General features: G+C 26.0%; 1 protein-coding gene across 1 annotated transcript; it reads left to right on the top strand.

Annotated features, from left to right (window-relative positions):
- The first annotated feature begins 11,997 nt into the window (after window positions 1-11,997).
- LOC113847461 (protein WALLS ARE THIN 1-like) lies at window positions 11,998-15,539 on the top strand. The gene is made up of 6 exons (XM_027476590.1): window positions 11,998-12,291; window positions 12,595-12,657; window positions 12,976-13,092; window positions 13,220-13,646; window positions 14,122-14,273; window positions 15,071-15,539. Exons 1-6 carry the CDS (start codon window positions 12,071-12,073, stop codon window positions 15,258-15,260), a joined length of 1,170 nt encoding a protein of 389 aa, XP_027332391.1. The 5' UTR covers window positions 11,998-12,070; the 3' UTR covers window positions 15,261-15,539.
- The last annotated feature ends 409 nt before the right edge of the window (window positions 15,540-15,948 follow it).

The following is a 15,948-nucleotide window of genomic DNA, read 5'->3' as shown; positions in this document are numbered from 1 at the left end:
TATAAGAATTTATCATAGAGAAAAGTCTATAAAAAATAATCTCACATGAGACATTAAAATAAAAATACTATATAATATACAAGCTCTAAATGTTATTTACATATTATACATTTAGAGATTAATTTTATATATTATTAGTGTAAAGTTTTTACACTACTATAATTATACATTATATAGATGGATTTTATTAATATATTTTAAATAATTACAGACAGATTTATAGACGAATAATACCTATTTATAATTTTGATATTAGTAATTTATATAGATAATTTTTTTATTTTTACAGATGAAAATCTGTCTATAAATTTATAGATAATTTTTTTTTGTAAATTCGTCTTTAAATTTATAAACGAATTTTTTTATTTGTAATAAATATATTTATTATAAACGAATTTTACCATATGTAAAATTATAAACAAATTTTTCTATTTGTAATACATTAATTTATAACAATTATTCGTTCATAGTTCTTATATCATACCCTATCAAATGCATCTTTTTCTACCACTTTTTTCATCTCACTCATCACTTCTCTTGAAATAATATTTCTCATTCTCAAACACTCTATTTTTATCACACTCAAACACTTCTTCTCCTTTATCTCCAACCTCATTATCTCTCCACAACTTCACCTTTCTTTAATTTGATACATTTTTAGTGACTCTTTCTCCTTAATTGTTGTTAAGTCTATTGCAGATTTCAACCTCCTCCTGACAGCAAGACGTTCAAAATTGGCACATTCTCTCGTATTATCCATCTGTAATAAATAATTTATAACAAATAAATCTATATTCTACACCAAAAATAAAAAAATAAAACCGATTAAAAGTTAGAGTATAATACTAGAAATACAATGGCGCAATTTGTTTGCAAAATGGAGGCTCAAAACACTAGCAATGCGCAAGGAAGTGAATATGCTATAGAGAGATCTGAGAGACAACAAAATAAAGAAATGAGGAAGAAGAAAGAGGATACACACTTTTATGCTATTCTACATATTACAAATGGATTTTTTCATCTGCAAGTGTATTAATTAAACTTAGCATTTTATTAATTGACTTGTAGATTGAAAAATTCATCAGTAACTCTATTAATGGAATACTGTGTTTCATTTACATAGTTACAGATAAAATTTACCGTTTGTAATTTGTGCCTAATATTTTTTACCTTAGTTTCAAATTACAGACAGAAAAATCAATTTATAAATGCGTCTGTAATACACACACAAAAAATCAGTCTGTAAAATTACTGACTGATTTTTTTGTTAAGATAAATTTTTCTGTCTGTAAATTCATCTATAATATAGAAAGAAAAAAATATGTCTACATTTAAAGATGAATATTTTTTGTTTGTAATATAGAGGGATTTATGGGTGAATTTATCCAAAAATTTAAATAATATAATTTTTTTTATTTTTGGTTTGTAAATCCATCTGTACTATAGATGAAAAAATCCATCTATAAAAATATGTCTGTAATTCGTGTATTTCTAGTAGAGTTAAGAAAAATTACTCTTTTCGTCCCTTAACTTTAGGGTAAAATTCACTTTCGTCCTCTAACTTTTTTCTAGGTCATTTTAGTCTTCTACTTTTAAAAAAGTTTCAAATAAGTCATTTTCTATTAAAGACCATAACTTCGTTAAAAAGTATAAGTCATTTTCTATTAAAGATCATAACTTCGTTAAAAAGTCTTATCGTTTTGTACTGTATGTAATGTAGTTATTGTTCATCGTCTTTTTTCTCAGATTTCTAATATTTTTTCTAACACCTTTTATTCTTCTTTCTCTCTTTTAGCTCTATCTTCTTACACTCAAAACTCAATTTTTTGGCCAAAAAATTCACATTTAAAGCCAAAGAACAAACTTCCCTACCCATATTTTTAATCGTATGAAATGTATTTTGATGTTAGTTTTTATTTTTACAAATAAAAGAAGGATTTTTTTCATCTCTATCTATTTAAATAATAAATATATTTTTACTTTATTTTTATTTAAGTTTTATTTATTTATTTATTTAATATTTCACTCTCATCTAACTAAAGTGTATGAATATATATATATATATATACACACTTTTTTTTTTTCTGCAGGACTTTTCGGAAGAGAGAAAACTGTATCATTTCAAGCATAAGAAAGCTGTGAGACTCAAAGAATGCTTGCAAAAGAGTTATATTTACCTCGCTTCAAGAAGATGTGTGAAGGTTTGACTTTGCAATATGGTAAATGCGAGGCTTTATCTTACTTCACTCAATTGGAAAATATTTAAGACTTCTTTGTGTGCTAAATAGTTTGGAATGAAGGCCATAGAAGGGTTCATTATTGCACATATTATATAAAAATAATCTTTCTAGTTAATGGAATGATACTACCATTTACAAGTATAGTGTTATTAGTAGGTAGATTCAAAATTTAATTTTTTCCGTAGAGATTGTCATATTTCTATTCATCAAACTTAGTGTATTTAAAACGAACAAGTTCTATTTTCTCATATACCCCTCATTAATAATGAACAGTTAATTCTTTGTTGATATATCATTGGTTTCCTAGGTTAAATATCAACATTTCCTTTTTTTCTTGTAAAAAAAAGTACAAAGATATATAAAATAAGTTTTCAATTAAATATTCCTTTTTTCATCATTTTTAATTTCAACTAAAGAAAATATTTATATTGCACATTCATAGAAAATCTAAATACGGTAAAAAAATATAGGAAAATGATATAATAAAATATGTGCAAAAATATAAATATCAGAGCTAGCACACTTCAAATAGTTCCAGTGAGAAAGAGTAGAGGAGAGTGGTACAATGGGAGTGATAGTGGAAGAGGAGTCAAGGTTGGAAGCAGAGATGGTGGAGTGGTGGGTGAATCTTTTGAAGATTTTGTCGTGCCCACAAAATATACAAAATCGCTGTCAGCAGTGTGTTTTTGCGACCCAAAAGGGTGAAAGCTCGTGGAAACGCAATCAACACCGCAACTGCTTTGCCTAGGGTCCTTTCTGACCAGTGAAAATTTTTCTATTTTTGCGAGACTATATGATTTCAAATCACTCATGCAGTGATATGTGTGTAATTTTATTTTATTTTTATAAATTATAAGATTTTGATATATATAATATAATATGATGGCTGGAATCACATAATTTTCAATCACTCAATAATTTTTTTCTCGCCGATTCATGCAGACGTACTCAGTGAAACTGCTCCTTCCTCACCCTTCCCGTCAATGCATAACTTAGTTCCCAAAAAATATGTTAGCAAAACTTTATTTCTTAAAAATTTAGTCTTTAAAAATTATAAAATTTACATATTTTTTATATTTAATAAAAAAATAAAATATTTGACATTTATAATTTAATGGATCATTGAATAATTCTTTTTAAGAATTAAATTAGGCTTTTCTTTTTATCAAGGTTCATTAACTAAAAAAGTTAACGAAACTTGCAGAATACAGAATATTAAAACGCAGAAAATTTATAACAATCCACACAGTAGATAATTATAAAACATTTTAGAAACTGAGTGGATATTTTTATGCTTTCGACTTCTTACTTCGGGTCATAAACGTGATACTATTTTAATTCTAACATTAAGAATATAATAAAATGAAAATAATAATTCATATAATTGAAATGATATACTTTTAGTGATATTTTATTATTTTTTAATTTATTAATTAAGAACTTGTTATCTCTTATAATCAATTTTAACTGGCATTTCCATTAACTAAATGTAAAAATAAAAAATAAAAGAAATAGAACGGAGATTTTGCGGAAGTGTTCTGAATCGCGAGAGTCATCTACAGTTTACTCTTCCTAACTTTGAAGGGATAGGAGTCATCTACATAACCGATACATTAGCATTAAACAATACCTAAATATAGCAAAAAAAAAATATTGTCACTATTTCCAGTGCAAATATCCGATACAGTTAACATGTATATAAGATTTTTTTTAAAAGAAAATACAAATAAAATATTTGAATTTATAAAAATGTATAATTACTTCAGATAAATAACCAAAAAAAGTATTTTAGACCCTAGAGCAAAAGAGAAAATTTAAAATAATGAAAAACCTTACTTAAGAGTATAAATAACTAAAATTAGATGAATATGAAAATTTAATATAAATAATTAAATTAAAATAATGAAAAGTAACATTTAAAAAAAATTAAAATGAAAGAAATTTTTTGAAAATAATTAATAATTTGTATTTTTAAAACTATAACAATAAATATTAGATAATAATAAAATTATATGTTATAAAAGAATTATAATAATAGATGTTTTGCATGATAAAAATTATTATTTACGATATAAAAATGGATTTAAATTAGCAGCATAATTTATTCATTGAAGGGTTAATAATTTTTACAATTTATTAATATTGATTTAAAAAATTGCCTTTGCAGGGATAAAGGTATTCTAAAGTTCTTGAAAGTTTAATGGGAGAAAAGAATGCAATTTTCTTTTAACGAATTATGATATTCTCTTTCGTTTTTCTTGGAATTCTTTTTTAAAATACAAAAATTAATTTCATAATTTTAAAATAAAGTGAAAAAGTGTATAAAATAATAAACTGAAAATTAATTTAGTAGGAAAAAAATCTAAATGTTATGTTTCTGTTAAAAAAAATTTATATTTCTAATAAAATAAAATAGATTACATATTATTTATAATATATATGAGTTATTTATATTTTTTTTATGAATTTAATTAAGTAATATAACTTCAGTATGTCTTTTAAACTACTAATAGAAAGTAATATAGATTTAATAATTACAAATCAAGTTTAGATTTATTAAAGAATAATAAGAACACTAATAGATTTCAAATAGAAAAAATATCATAATTTTTAAATATATCGTTATAAAAAGTTCACTCTCTTCTCATAAAGAAAAAATGTAAAGTCTCATAAGAGAAATACAACAATTTGGTGTAAGCTCTCATAAGAGAAATACAACAATTTGGTTAAAGAAAATCATTGCACCACAAATTTGCATTCTATTGTGTTTATTTGATCAAACTTTATAAATCTAGATATTCCTAGAACCATCTTCTTCTCTCAGTAGTTTGATGTAACATATATTTGTTTATATAAAATTCAATAAAGATTAAAAGAAATTCCTACAAGTAATATCAAAATAATCATCATTATTAGGTTACTGAGATTCATGTTTATGATAATTTTTATCATTATTCGCTATAATAATCATTGAGTGTAATTTTGACATATTATAAACCCTCTTTATTTATATTTGCCTAGTAATTTTTTTAATTAAATTAGTTGATGTAATATATTATCAAAGTAATTTCTATAGTAGAAATTGATTTATTTAAAATCATATGTGTGTTAGTATGTGATTCTTTATGTGAATTGTGATTGGTACAAAGTAAGATACAATTTGACTAGATAATAACATGTATGTAATGATAAATATGTAAGATACAATTTTTTCATGTGAACAATAGTCAATCTTAAGATAGACTATTGTTTGACAAAATTTATTATCAATATTTGATCATTATATTCAGAGTAGTACCACTTCCAAATTAATTTCTATGTCCAAAGACTAAGAATTAATGATTGTGCTTAGTATCTTATAATTGATTTATTATGTAAACTGTTGATTTAAATTTTATTGATTTACATTGTAAATATGTAATTAATTTATTTTGCTCTTTTTGAGTATCTATTGTTGTAAATGTTTATGCTCAAGTAAATAGTCAATAGTAAATGAGACAAATTTTAAAGTTTGAAATGAAACTGTAGATATAGTTTTGAGTTGTATAGATTTATATCTTGCATTTCAAACTAAGAAAGTTATACTCTAAATATCTTGAAGTAGGAAAAATTGAGAAATGAAAATGCTCTAACTAAATGTACTTAATGATTATGAATTAATCTATTCCAAAAATATTTCGAAGTTCTATTTCTGAGAGTGAAAGTACTCAGGGTTTCCTAGAAGCCATTAAGCAATACTTTGCTAAAAATGAGAAAATTGAAGCAAGTAATTTGTTGTCTAAGTTTATCTCTACAAGGTACAAAGAAGCCATTAAGCAATACTTTGCTAAAAATGAGAAAATTGAAGCAAGTAATTTGTTGTCTAAGTTTATCTCTACAAGGTACAAAGGCAATGGAAACATTAAAGAATATATCATGAAAATATCCAATGTTGCTTCAAACTAAGGGCATTAAAGTTAGAGTTGTTTGATGACTTACTTGTGCATCTAATTTTGATTTCTCTTCCTACACAGTTTGAACAATTTAAGGTGAGCTATAATACTCAAAAGGACAAATGAAACTTACTAAGGGCTTAGTGTCTAAAGTTTTTCGTAAGTGTAATTCCTGATTGTTTCTTACTTTGAGTGAGATTCTCATTTATATTTTATATACTTTTGTTTGATACAAAATAAAATAAATATTTGTATTTCTATTTTGAATTTTTTTTACAATAATTATATTACAATTTTGAATTAATTTCTATACAGATTAAAGTTTGAACTAGTTGAAAATATGAATAATTAAAATTACATGTAATTTACATGCCACTTGTCTATATTTGATCTATGTTATTGAAGTAAATGTGACTATAGTGATCATTGTATTTTAATTACACTAAAATTTGATGAAAGTTACAGAGATTTCCTATTCTTGTATGATATGATTCAGATTGTTTAATAGAAGTTTAAAAGTAAAAAATATATAGTTGCACACCTAAAATTTTTATAATATAAATGTTAAAATAAATATGCAACATAGGTAAAAGATTGTTATAAATTTTATATTTCTAATGGTGGATTACATATTATTTATAATATTTATATAATTTATTTATATTTTTTATAAATTTAATATAAATTATCTAATTTTAATTAGTCCTTTAAACTACTGATAGAAAATAATATAGGCTTAATAAGTAAAAACTAAATTTAGTCTCGTTAAGAGATAAAGAAAATCTTACCGGGTTTAAAATAAAAAAATGGTCATAGTGCCTAGATATACTAGGTAAAAAAAAAATACTTTTCTCTCAAAGAAAATATCAAATTTGGTCAGAGGAATACAACAATTAGATTAAGAAAAATCATTGTACTAAAAGTTATCGTTCGGTCGCGTTTATTTTATCAAGATCTATGAATCTATGTATTTCTCAAACCCTGATGTAATGTATATTTATTTATATAGAATTCTATAAAAATTAAAAAAAAATTCCTAGAGTTTTTTTCTTTAAATGCAATAATTAATTTAATAAAAAAAACACATCAATGTTTTATTTTTTTATATTTATATTTAATTTGAAGAACACGTTTTTTTTTTCAAAATTAATTTTGTACATTTGTCAAGACTCAAAACTCCATTATAATAAGGATATTAAAAAGGAGAAAAGCTTCAGTTTTGTTATAACAAAAACAAAATTAAGTAAATTATACACAAATAACGCAAAGTTAGTAATATGTATAAAATAATTTAAATTTATATTAATTTTAAATCAATACTCACTTTAATATCTCTTATTTAGAAAATTAAATTTTTTTCTTCTAATTCTAAATTAGTCTACAGGTTATGTTTACACTTATTTTTTTAATTATTTACTTTTTTATTTCTAATTTTTTAAACTATTATATTATACATTATCTTTCTCTTCTTTCTTTCTTTTTCTTATTTCAGACACTAAAATATGGTATAAAATAATTTTTAAGAAAAGTTCATTTTATTCCTTTACATTTTAGTCACATGTAATTTAGACTTTGATTTTTGAAAATATATAATCTGATACTATACTTTTGAAAATATGTGAGAAAATCCTTTTATCACTCAAACATCTAAACTTTATAATTTTATAGACCAAAATACTTTTAAAAATACTTATCATAGATAGAGGAGATTAGGAATTTGAAGTTATATTTATCTAAAAAAATTAGAAATGTAAGTAATGAAAAAGTTTATAAAAAATAAGAGTTTAAAATCATACATAACTAAATGTAAAATAAATGGAATTTTAATAATTTTCTTGGTTTTTGTAATACATTTCAGTAAACCTTTGATAATTGTCAGATGGCAAGACACTAGTTTTTTATTTTTAATTTTGAAAAATCGAAAGGGCTGATATATCAATCGCTTATTTTTCTTTGAATTTGAGAATGATGATGGTCGCATTTGACGGGGAGCAGCATGTCTGCTAAAGTGAGGAGGTTCGTTTCAGGAACCAACCCGCACATTCTGCTAACTTTGGGAGTGGGAACCTAAGTGGAAACATCTCTTTAGCTCCTATCTATTTCTAGTGAAAGTGACCTACTGTAAATTTTTCTGCTTAATTAATTAGTTAATCAATTCTCACTTGCCCTCTTACATTTATAAAATAAAATAAATATTTTGTGAATACCAAATTAAAATAATAAAATGTTTCTTTATTTAATTTAAAAATATTTTTGAAACATGTATATATTAAAACAATAGATGATAAATAAAGATAAAAAATGATCATAAATAACATTACGTATAATTTTAATTTTTTATATTTAAATAATGAAATTGTGAAATAAAAGAAGAAATCAACCATTGAAAAGGAAAACGAATCCCGGAGTGGGCAGCAAGGTGCTACTTTTTGCATACTAAAGGACAATACGTTCTTAGTTTCACTTTTTGAAATGATGGTGAAAAACAAGTAGATGTAAACAAGATATCTCTAACTACACATTGAATTGTTATGATTATGAATGAAATTTAAGGGGTAAAATAATTACTAATAAAAGTTTTAAGAATGTTAAGAATAAAATAAAAATATTAAATATGAAATATCTAATATTGTATAAATATATTTAAAAAAATGACGCTGAATATATTATTTATATCCTTAGAGATTGCTTGTTTATCAAAAAAGTTTAAAATTATTTATTTATTTTTTGAAAATTGATTTCCGTCATAAAGCTGATTCTACTATTATAAAATGATAGTTATTCCTTAATTTACATCTCAAGCTAAATATTGATAGAGCTATTTTTTTAAAATTTTGAATATGTTGACTTTGGCGGTGTAATTCAAGATAATTAAGAAAGATTTATAAATGTGTTTTATAGTGGCTTGAACTCTGTACTCCTTGGCCAATAAACTTTAGTGAGTTTATTAGAATTTTAAACTTGTTTTATTATAGAAAAAATCTCTTTAGTTTAGATTAAATATGAATCTAAATTAAAGAGGTTATCTCTCTAATTATAAATTTTTTCATTTGTAATCACTTTTTATTTTTTAATTTTCTACAATTAGAGATATTAAAAGCTTATTAAAATGTATTAGTTTTATCAGGTTTAGTTATATTGTTAAATAGACTAAATCAATGTGTAGATTAGCTTATCAAATTTGGAGTAGATTGTGAGATTTTTTTTTTATTGTTTTGATAAAGCTCTTCTTGCTTTACATTTTTTTTAACCTTGAATGTTTTAGACTCTTAGTATTCTAGAGGTATAATCTAGGATGTTTGTTGTTTTTAGACTTTTAAAGCCTCATTTAACAAGAAAAAAAACATTGATATATTATTCTTTAAATAAATGAGTTAAATATTCTTAATTAATATTTTAAGAATTGCTTCTTCTATTTTAAATTAAGTTTCGTTTTAGCAAAATAATTTTTCATATTAATTAACATTTTAGGATTTTAAAACATATTAATTATTTTATTTCAATTTTATGCTAAATAAATAATAAATACAATGAATTTCAAGTATTGCTGTGTGAATTAAATTAATTTTCAACAAACACAAATAATTTAATAAAATAACTTGGTTAACTAATATATTTATTGTCAATCTTTCTGTTTTTATTTATAAACTGTTTCTTTTTTATAAATTGAGGACACATCATGTTACACATCATTATGTACAAATTTTTTCATGAAAACGATCGATCGACTTAAAGGGGTCCTCAGCCCATGATCTTAACCATCATTATTTATTTATGAGGATTTGGCTACATGCGTGAGATCGATGTTTTATATTTATCTTTTACATTGAGATCGATGCTTTAAATCAGCTTGCGAACGTAATGCTAACCTTTGCATATGCGAAATTATGAACCCTGCTTTATTTTTCGGGTCCTCTATCTATCTATACATTTGAAAAAAGTCGTATTTTGATATACATTGTTATTAGACGCCACTGTTAATTTAGTAATATAATGATTATCCATTGGATGGTTTAGATTTTAAATATCGGCTTTGTGAGTTGTTTAATATTTGTATTAGAAAACTGCTAAAAGAATTAGTGCACGATAAAGTATATTATACGCATTGGTCGTCATATCATATGATCTATGAGTACGTACCATACTCGATGATAATGTATTATTTGAGTAGAAAGAAAGGATAAAAAAGAAAGGAAAAAAGAGGGGTAGTGAGTAGTAGGGTGTGAGATTCGCAACAAGTAGGGTCAAGCGAAAGCATTGCTCAAAGGGAGAGGGTGAGAAAGAATGGGTATCCACCACCCCGCTCGTGCGTGTCATATATTGATGGCGGCGAGGCCATTGCTCAATTATCATCATTAATGGCATGGTGCCAGAGCAGAACCTGTCAAGCTGTTAAATGGTAGTAATAATCTCCCCAGAAAAAAGGTGTAATATAAAGGGCATTGCCTATAATTTTGTGTAATAGAAATTCATTTTTAACATAAATTGGTTTCTTATTAAAATTTTCACTAAAAAAATATATAAAAAATATAATTAATACTTATAATAAATATTAATTAAAATTATAATTAAAAATTAATCTTAAAAATCACAGTTAACACTTTTCATATAAATATTATGAATTCATATTACTAACTTCTTTTAAGAAGCAGAAATTATTAAAATAAATAATTTTTAATAATATTGTTTTATACACATGTCGAAGAATATGATTATAATTATTATTTTTAAATTATTTTTTTATAGAAAATAGTTTTATTTAAATAAAACTATTTTAAATGATATATTTTTAGTATTAAAGCAACTATGTACTTAGTTGAAGTATACTTTATTTCTAAAGTTGATATAATCTTGATAATTATTTAATTAATTAAGACATATTTAAGAGATTTAATTATTTGTTTAATATGCAAGATTAATTAATATATTTCATTAGCATGAAAATATAATACATTCTATAAATATATCATATATAATAGAATAAATTATACTCATTTTTTAAAATTTAATAAATTTTTACTTGATATTATTTTATTTTTTGTCTTACAATTGTTTTAATGTATAGCATTCTTAACAAAATAAAATTGTCTTAATTTTATATACAATTATATAAATTAATATAAGTTAAAATAATATAAAAAGAAGTATTATATTAATCTTATTAAATATAATTTTCCCATAATAATATTATTAATGTAAATTTAAAATATTTATGCTAATAAAATGATAAAAAAAATATTATATATAATTTTAATACGCTGATTATATTGTTACTTGATTATAAAATAAATATCAATATGCTTTGCTTTCCTCTACCAAAAAAAATATCAATAAAAATTATTAATTTGTAAAATATTTAATAAAAAATTAATTTTATAATATAATATAATTAATTAATAATATAAAAATTAACCAAAAATAGCCTAAAATAAAATGAACACTTGAGTAATTACTTTAATTTATAATGTATGCAATGTGAGCACCCTCTTGCTGGAAGTCCTAGACCCCCCCTCCCCTAGGACTAGGCTGAGTAGGATCCATTGCTCCCTTCCCCTTGTTTTTCTTTTCAAGTTTGGGGCAATAGTGGTGGGGCCGTGGCGGGTGTCTTGTCAGCTAAGCAGGTAGATAAGCAAAAAATATGGGAGACAACTAAAAACATTCGAAGGCTACCAACAGTTGACATAACGTCTTTTTAGGAAAACTGTGGGCCATACCTATTGCATATTGCTTCTATTCTAACCCCCTCTTTTTCCCCTCGCTCTCACTCTTCACTATATTTATATCCCTCTACTTCCCACCTTCTCTTCACCACTTCCAACCTTTTAGTAGCCAAAGTCATAGGCCTTAATTAAATTATTTGGTCAAGTTAGTTATAGCAGTAAATTAATTACTTCTCCAATGGCTGATTCAGGCTCAGCCTCTTCCAAGAGAATGTGGTGTGCCATTCCCGAAAGACTTCAGCTGCATGTGGCCATGTTGGCCCTGCAGTTTGGCTATGCTGGATTCCATGTGGTCTCAAGAGCTGCACTTAACATGGGCGTTAGCAAGCTAGTTTTCCCTGTCTATCGGAACGTCATCGCTTTGCTTCTGCTCCTTCCCTTTGCATACTTCTTGGAAAAGTTAGTATATACCCCTCTAACAATTAATTAATATTCCACCCAATACAGCAACTTTTTTTCCTATTATATCACTTGTCTTAATTACTCTTATCTTTTTATATCTCTCTCATTTGTAAAAAAGAGTTTGTTGACATTTATTATACAAATATTATTTTTTAATAATAAATGTACACCCACATAAGTATATGCAATTAATCATATTATAAATATTTCCATTTACAGTCCTAAGTTAATTGTCTTAAATATATACATATCAATCTTACGTAAAACTTGTTTTCATTTGTTTCTTTTCCTTTTGTACAGGAAGGATAGGCCTGCGATGACTTTAAACTTTATCGGGCAGTTCTTTATGCTGGCTCTTGTAGGGTATGTCTAATTATTAAAAAAAAAATCTTGCATCACTAAAAGTTGACACCCTTAAGTATTCTTTTTTTCATATTTGAAGAACAATTTTAGGATACATGTATTTAGAAATAAAAATAACATACAGTATCAATTTATAGTGATTCAAATTAAAGAACTAAATTGTCAAACTATGCAAGATTAATTACAAGGTTCAAAATAAAATAAAAACTCTAAGGCAACGTACGTTACATGCCTTTGTCACTTTCTTGTTTGTCACTTTCAACATGTTGAATTAGAATTTAGCATGGTCCTTTGGTATAATAATCTTGCATTAAACAGGATTACAGCAAACCAAGGTTTCTACTTGCTTGGGTTGGAGAACACATCCCCTACCTTCGCATCAGCAATACAGAACTCTGTCCCAGCCATTACATTTCTCATGGCAGCCATACTCAGGCAAGGCCTTAATTAATTAATATTTCTATTAACTGTTATTTGCAATAATTATACAATATATAACCTTGGGGAGCATATGATACATATATGTATCAATGATTGATAAAAAATGCCTTTGTAAATTCAGGATAGAGCAAGTGAGACTGAACAGAAAAGATGGGTTGGCTAAGGTGGCGGGAACGGTGTTGTGTGTAGTTGGGGCAACTGTGATTACACTTTACAAAGGTCCAACTATATACAGTCCAGCAACTCGTGTGAATAGCAGCAACACGAGACCAAATTTATTTGATTTTGGGTCACTTTCACTGGGAGATGCAAAGGGTAAGAATTGGACCCTTGGGTGTCTCTACCTCATTGGCCATTGTTTGTCGTGGTCTGGTTGGCTTGTGTTGCAAGCACCGGTACTCAAAAAGTACCCGGCTCGCCTCTCTGTCACTTCCTACACCTGTTTCTTTGGACTCTTACAGTTTCTCGTTATTGCTTTGGCCTTTGAAAGAGACGCCCAAGCATGGCTTTTCCACTCTGGTGCAGAAGCTTTCACAATTCTATACGCGGTTAGTAACTAACTAGTTAGTTCCTAATTATTTTTTTTACTTAAATCTTTAATGTTTATAAAATTGGGATAGGAAGAACTAAAATAAATGCTTTTTAATATAAAATTAAATAAGAATTGAATAATAAAAATATAAAAAGTTTTTTTTAATATGCTTCTATCTATTAAGTAAAATTTATTACAAGCAGGAGAAAAAATAATTAATTTAAGAGTGAGAATCAAGTAAAACTTATAAAATTTATGATATTTTAAAATAAATTTTAATAAATAATTAAAATTGTATCAGAAAACTGATCTATCTCATTCAGTCATATATTTGAATATATAGTGACCAGGGACAAGAATCTTCGTCTTGCGAGACATGGATGTTTGCAGGGACAATTTTACATGTTTACCATTGTATGGGTTTGAGGTGTGACATGATATATAATCTAAAAGTGTTTGTTTTAATTTTGAACGTATGTATGTGTTTGCAGGGAGTGGTGGCATCAGGTATTGCCTTCGCTGTACAAATATGGTGCATCGACAGAGGTGGCCCTGTGTTCGTCGCCGTGTATCAGCCTGTTCAGACTTTTGTTGTTGCCATTATGGCTTCCATTGCTTTAGGAGAAGAGTTCTACTTGGGCGGGTTAGTCCCTAACCCACTAATTAATTATCCTTCTCGTTTTCTTTACTTTAAATTAGAATTATCCAAGAGAGATATATTAGATAAATAAACCTAAGAAACCTAAACAAATGTCTTAAATTACTAAATTATTATTATGGGTTTGTCTAAGTTAATTGGTTGAGTAAAAACTCTCATTTTAAATAAATTAAGATAAATTAGCTTTAAAATATTAACTACAAAATTAATACAATTTAAAATATAATATTTTAATTTCATTAGTTTATTTTGAATGAAATTATTTACCTTATATAAAAACTTATACAACTATTAATTTAAATGTTTAAGGTAAATTAAGCTCATTTTGATAAAAATAATATTATGCCACCTATATTTGAAAAAACATCTTAGGATATCCCGATTTGAGTAGTCACTTAACTTCATTAGTCAATGCTTGATAACTTTGACCACGTATTTTATGCACTATTCCGAGCCCGAAATGACCTAAAGTATGATAATTATAAAGAGGGCCGTTTTTAGTCTGAAGCTTTAGAAAATGACAAAAGCCAATTAAACAACAAGTGAGGTTGAGGTACAGTTTGTTACCTTTCGGTGATAACTGAGAAGGGGCTTCACCTTTTGATGATTCTACATTCTAGAGGCTAAAAAAGTTTGAAAAATTATTACAGGATATTCAACAGAAGATCGTGTCTCGTGTGCTTCTTTATGTTGTTTGCTTTTTGCTCCTTTCTAATTCACTTTCTACTAAAATAACAATAAAATTTGTTCTAATTTTGTTCTTGCCTTTGTGATTGTCATAGGATCATTGGGGCAGTGTTGATTGTAGGAGGACTGTACTTTGTCTTGTGGGGTAAAAGTGAAGAGAGGAAGATTGCAAGAGAACAACTTGCTATTACGTCAAATGCTGAGCATGGCATCATAAGGCCCCCAAGCCACACCAAAGCATCACTTACTCAGCCACTCCTCTCTTCATCAACTGAGAATGTCTGAACAAGAAAACCCTAACTTTAAACCACAGCATTTTCTGGCGAGAAGAAAAAGTAAAGGGAAAAAAATTATACCAGTTATACATTTACTAGTTATTACTACTACTTTGTGTCAGCAAGCTTGTGTGTGTTCCAACCGGTTTTCATCTTCTCTCCCCCCCCCCCCCCCCCATTTTTCTTTTTTTAAATTCAAATGCTTTTTCAGTAGGTCAATTTAGAATGAGAGAATTATGGAAATGATTGTAATGGTGGATGCCACTTAAAGTGGGGCCTAGAACCTGAAATCCCCAAATGCTTTTGTATGTTAATTAATTTATGGTTTGATTTACGAAAAGATTTTTTTAGTTATACTATTCATATATTAATTTTTATATATTTCTTTTATATTACATTTTTTTTATTTCATAATATTTTTATAAAATTAAATAAATATAATTTCTCTTTTTATGTCATGCGAAAAGAAATTATAAAGAGACAAAATTTCGAAAACTTGAAACTCTTGTTCTTAAGTAGGCTAAGTGCAAGAAAATGTGTTGATCGATAAGCCATAAATAATAGCCTTCTAACGAAATCATCATTTCAGTAGGATCCAATCAAAATTTCTTTCATATTGCTACGATTATATAAGCTGCATGCTGCTGGAAAAATATGAAGCACAAATAAATAAAGCCATAGTGGCCTAGTGGGTGTCA

This window comes from Abrus precatorius, unplaced genomic scaffold (assembly GCF_003935025.1).
Source record: "Abrus precatorius isolate BTA unplaced genomic scaffold, Abrus_2018 Scaffold8, whole genome shotgun sequence".
Classification (NCBI taxonomy): Eukaryota; Viridiplantae; Streptophyta; class Magnoliopsida; order Fabales; family Fabaceae; genus Abrus; species Abrus precatorius.
The sequence above is the reverse complement of the archived record's forward strand: the minus strand, read 5'-3'. Positions and strand labels throughout refer to the sequence as shown.

Coding starts and splice junctions, on each gene's coding strand:
- LOC113847461 (XM_027476590.1), top strand. CDS start 12,071: ATGGCTGATTCAGGCTCAGCCTCTTCCAAGAGAATGTGGTGTGCCATT. Junction 12,292..12,594: donor TTTGCATACTTCTTGGAAAA/GTTAGTATATAC, acceptor CCTTTTGTACAG/GAAGGATAGGCCTGCGATGA. Junction 12,658..12,975: donor TTTATGCTGGCTCTTGTAGG/GTATGTCTAATT, acceptor TGCATTAAACAG/GATTACAGCAAACCAAGGTT.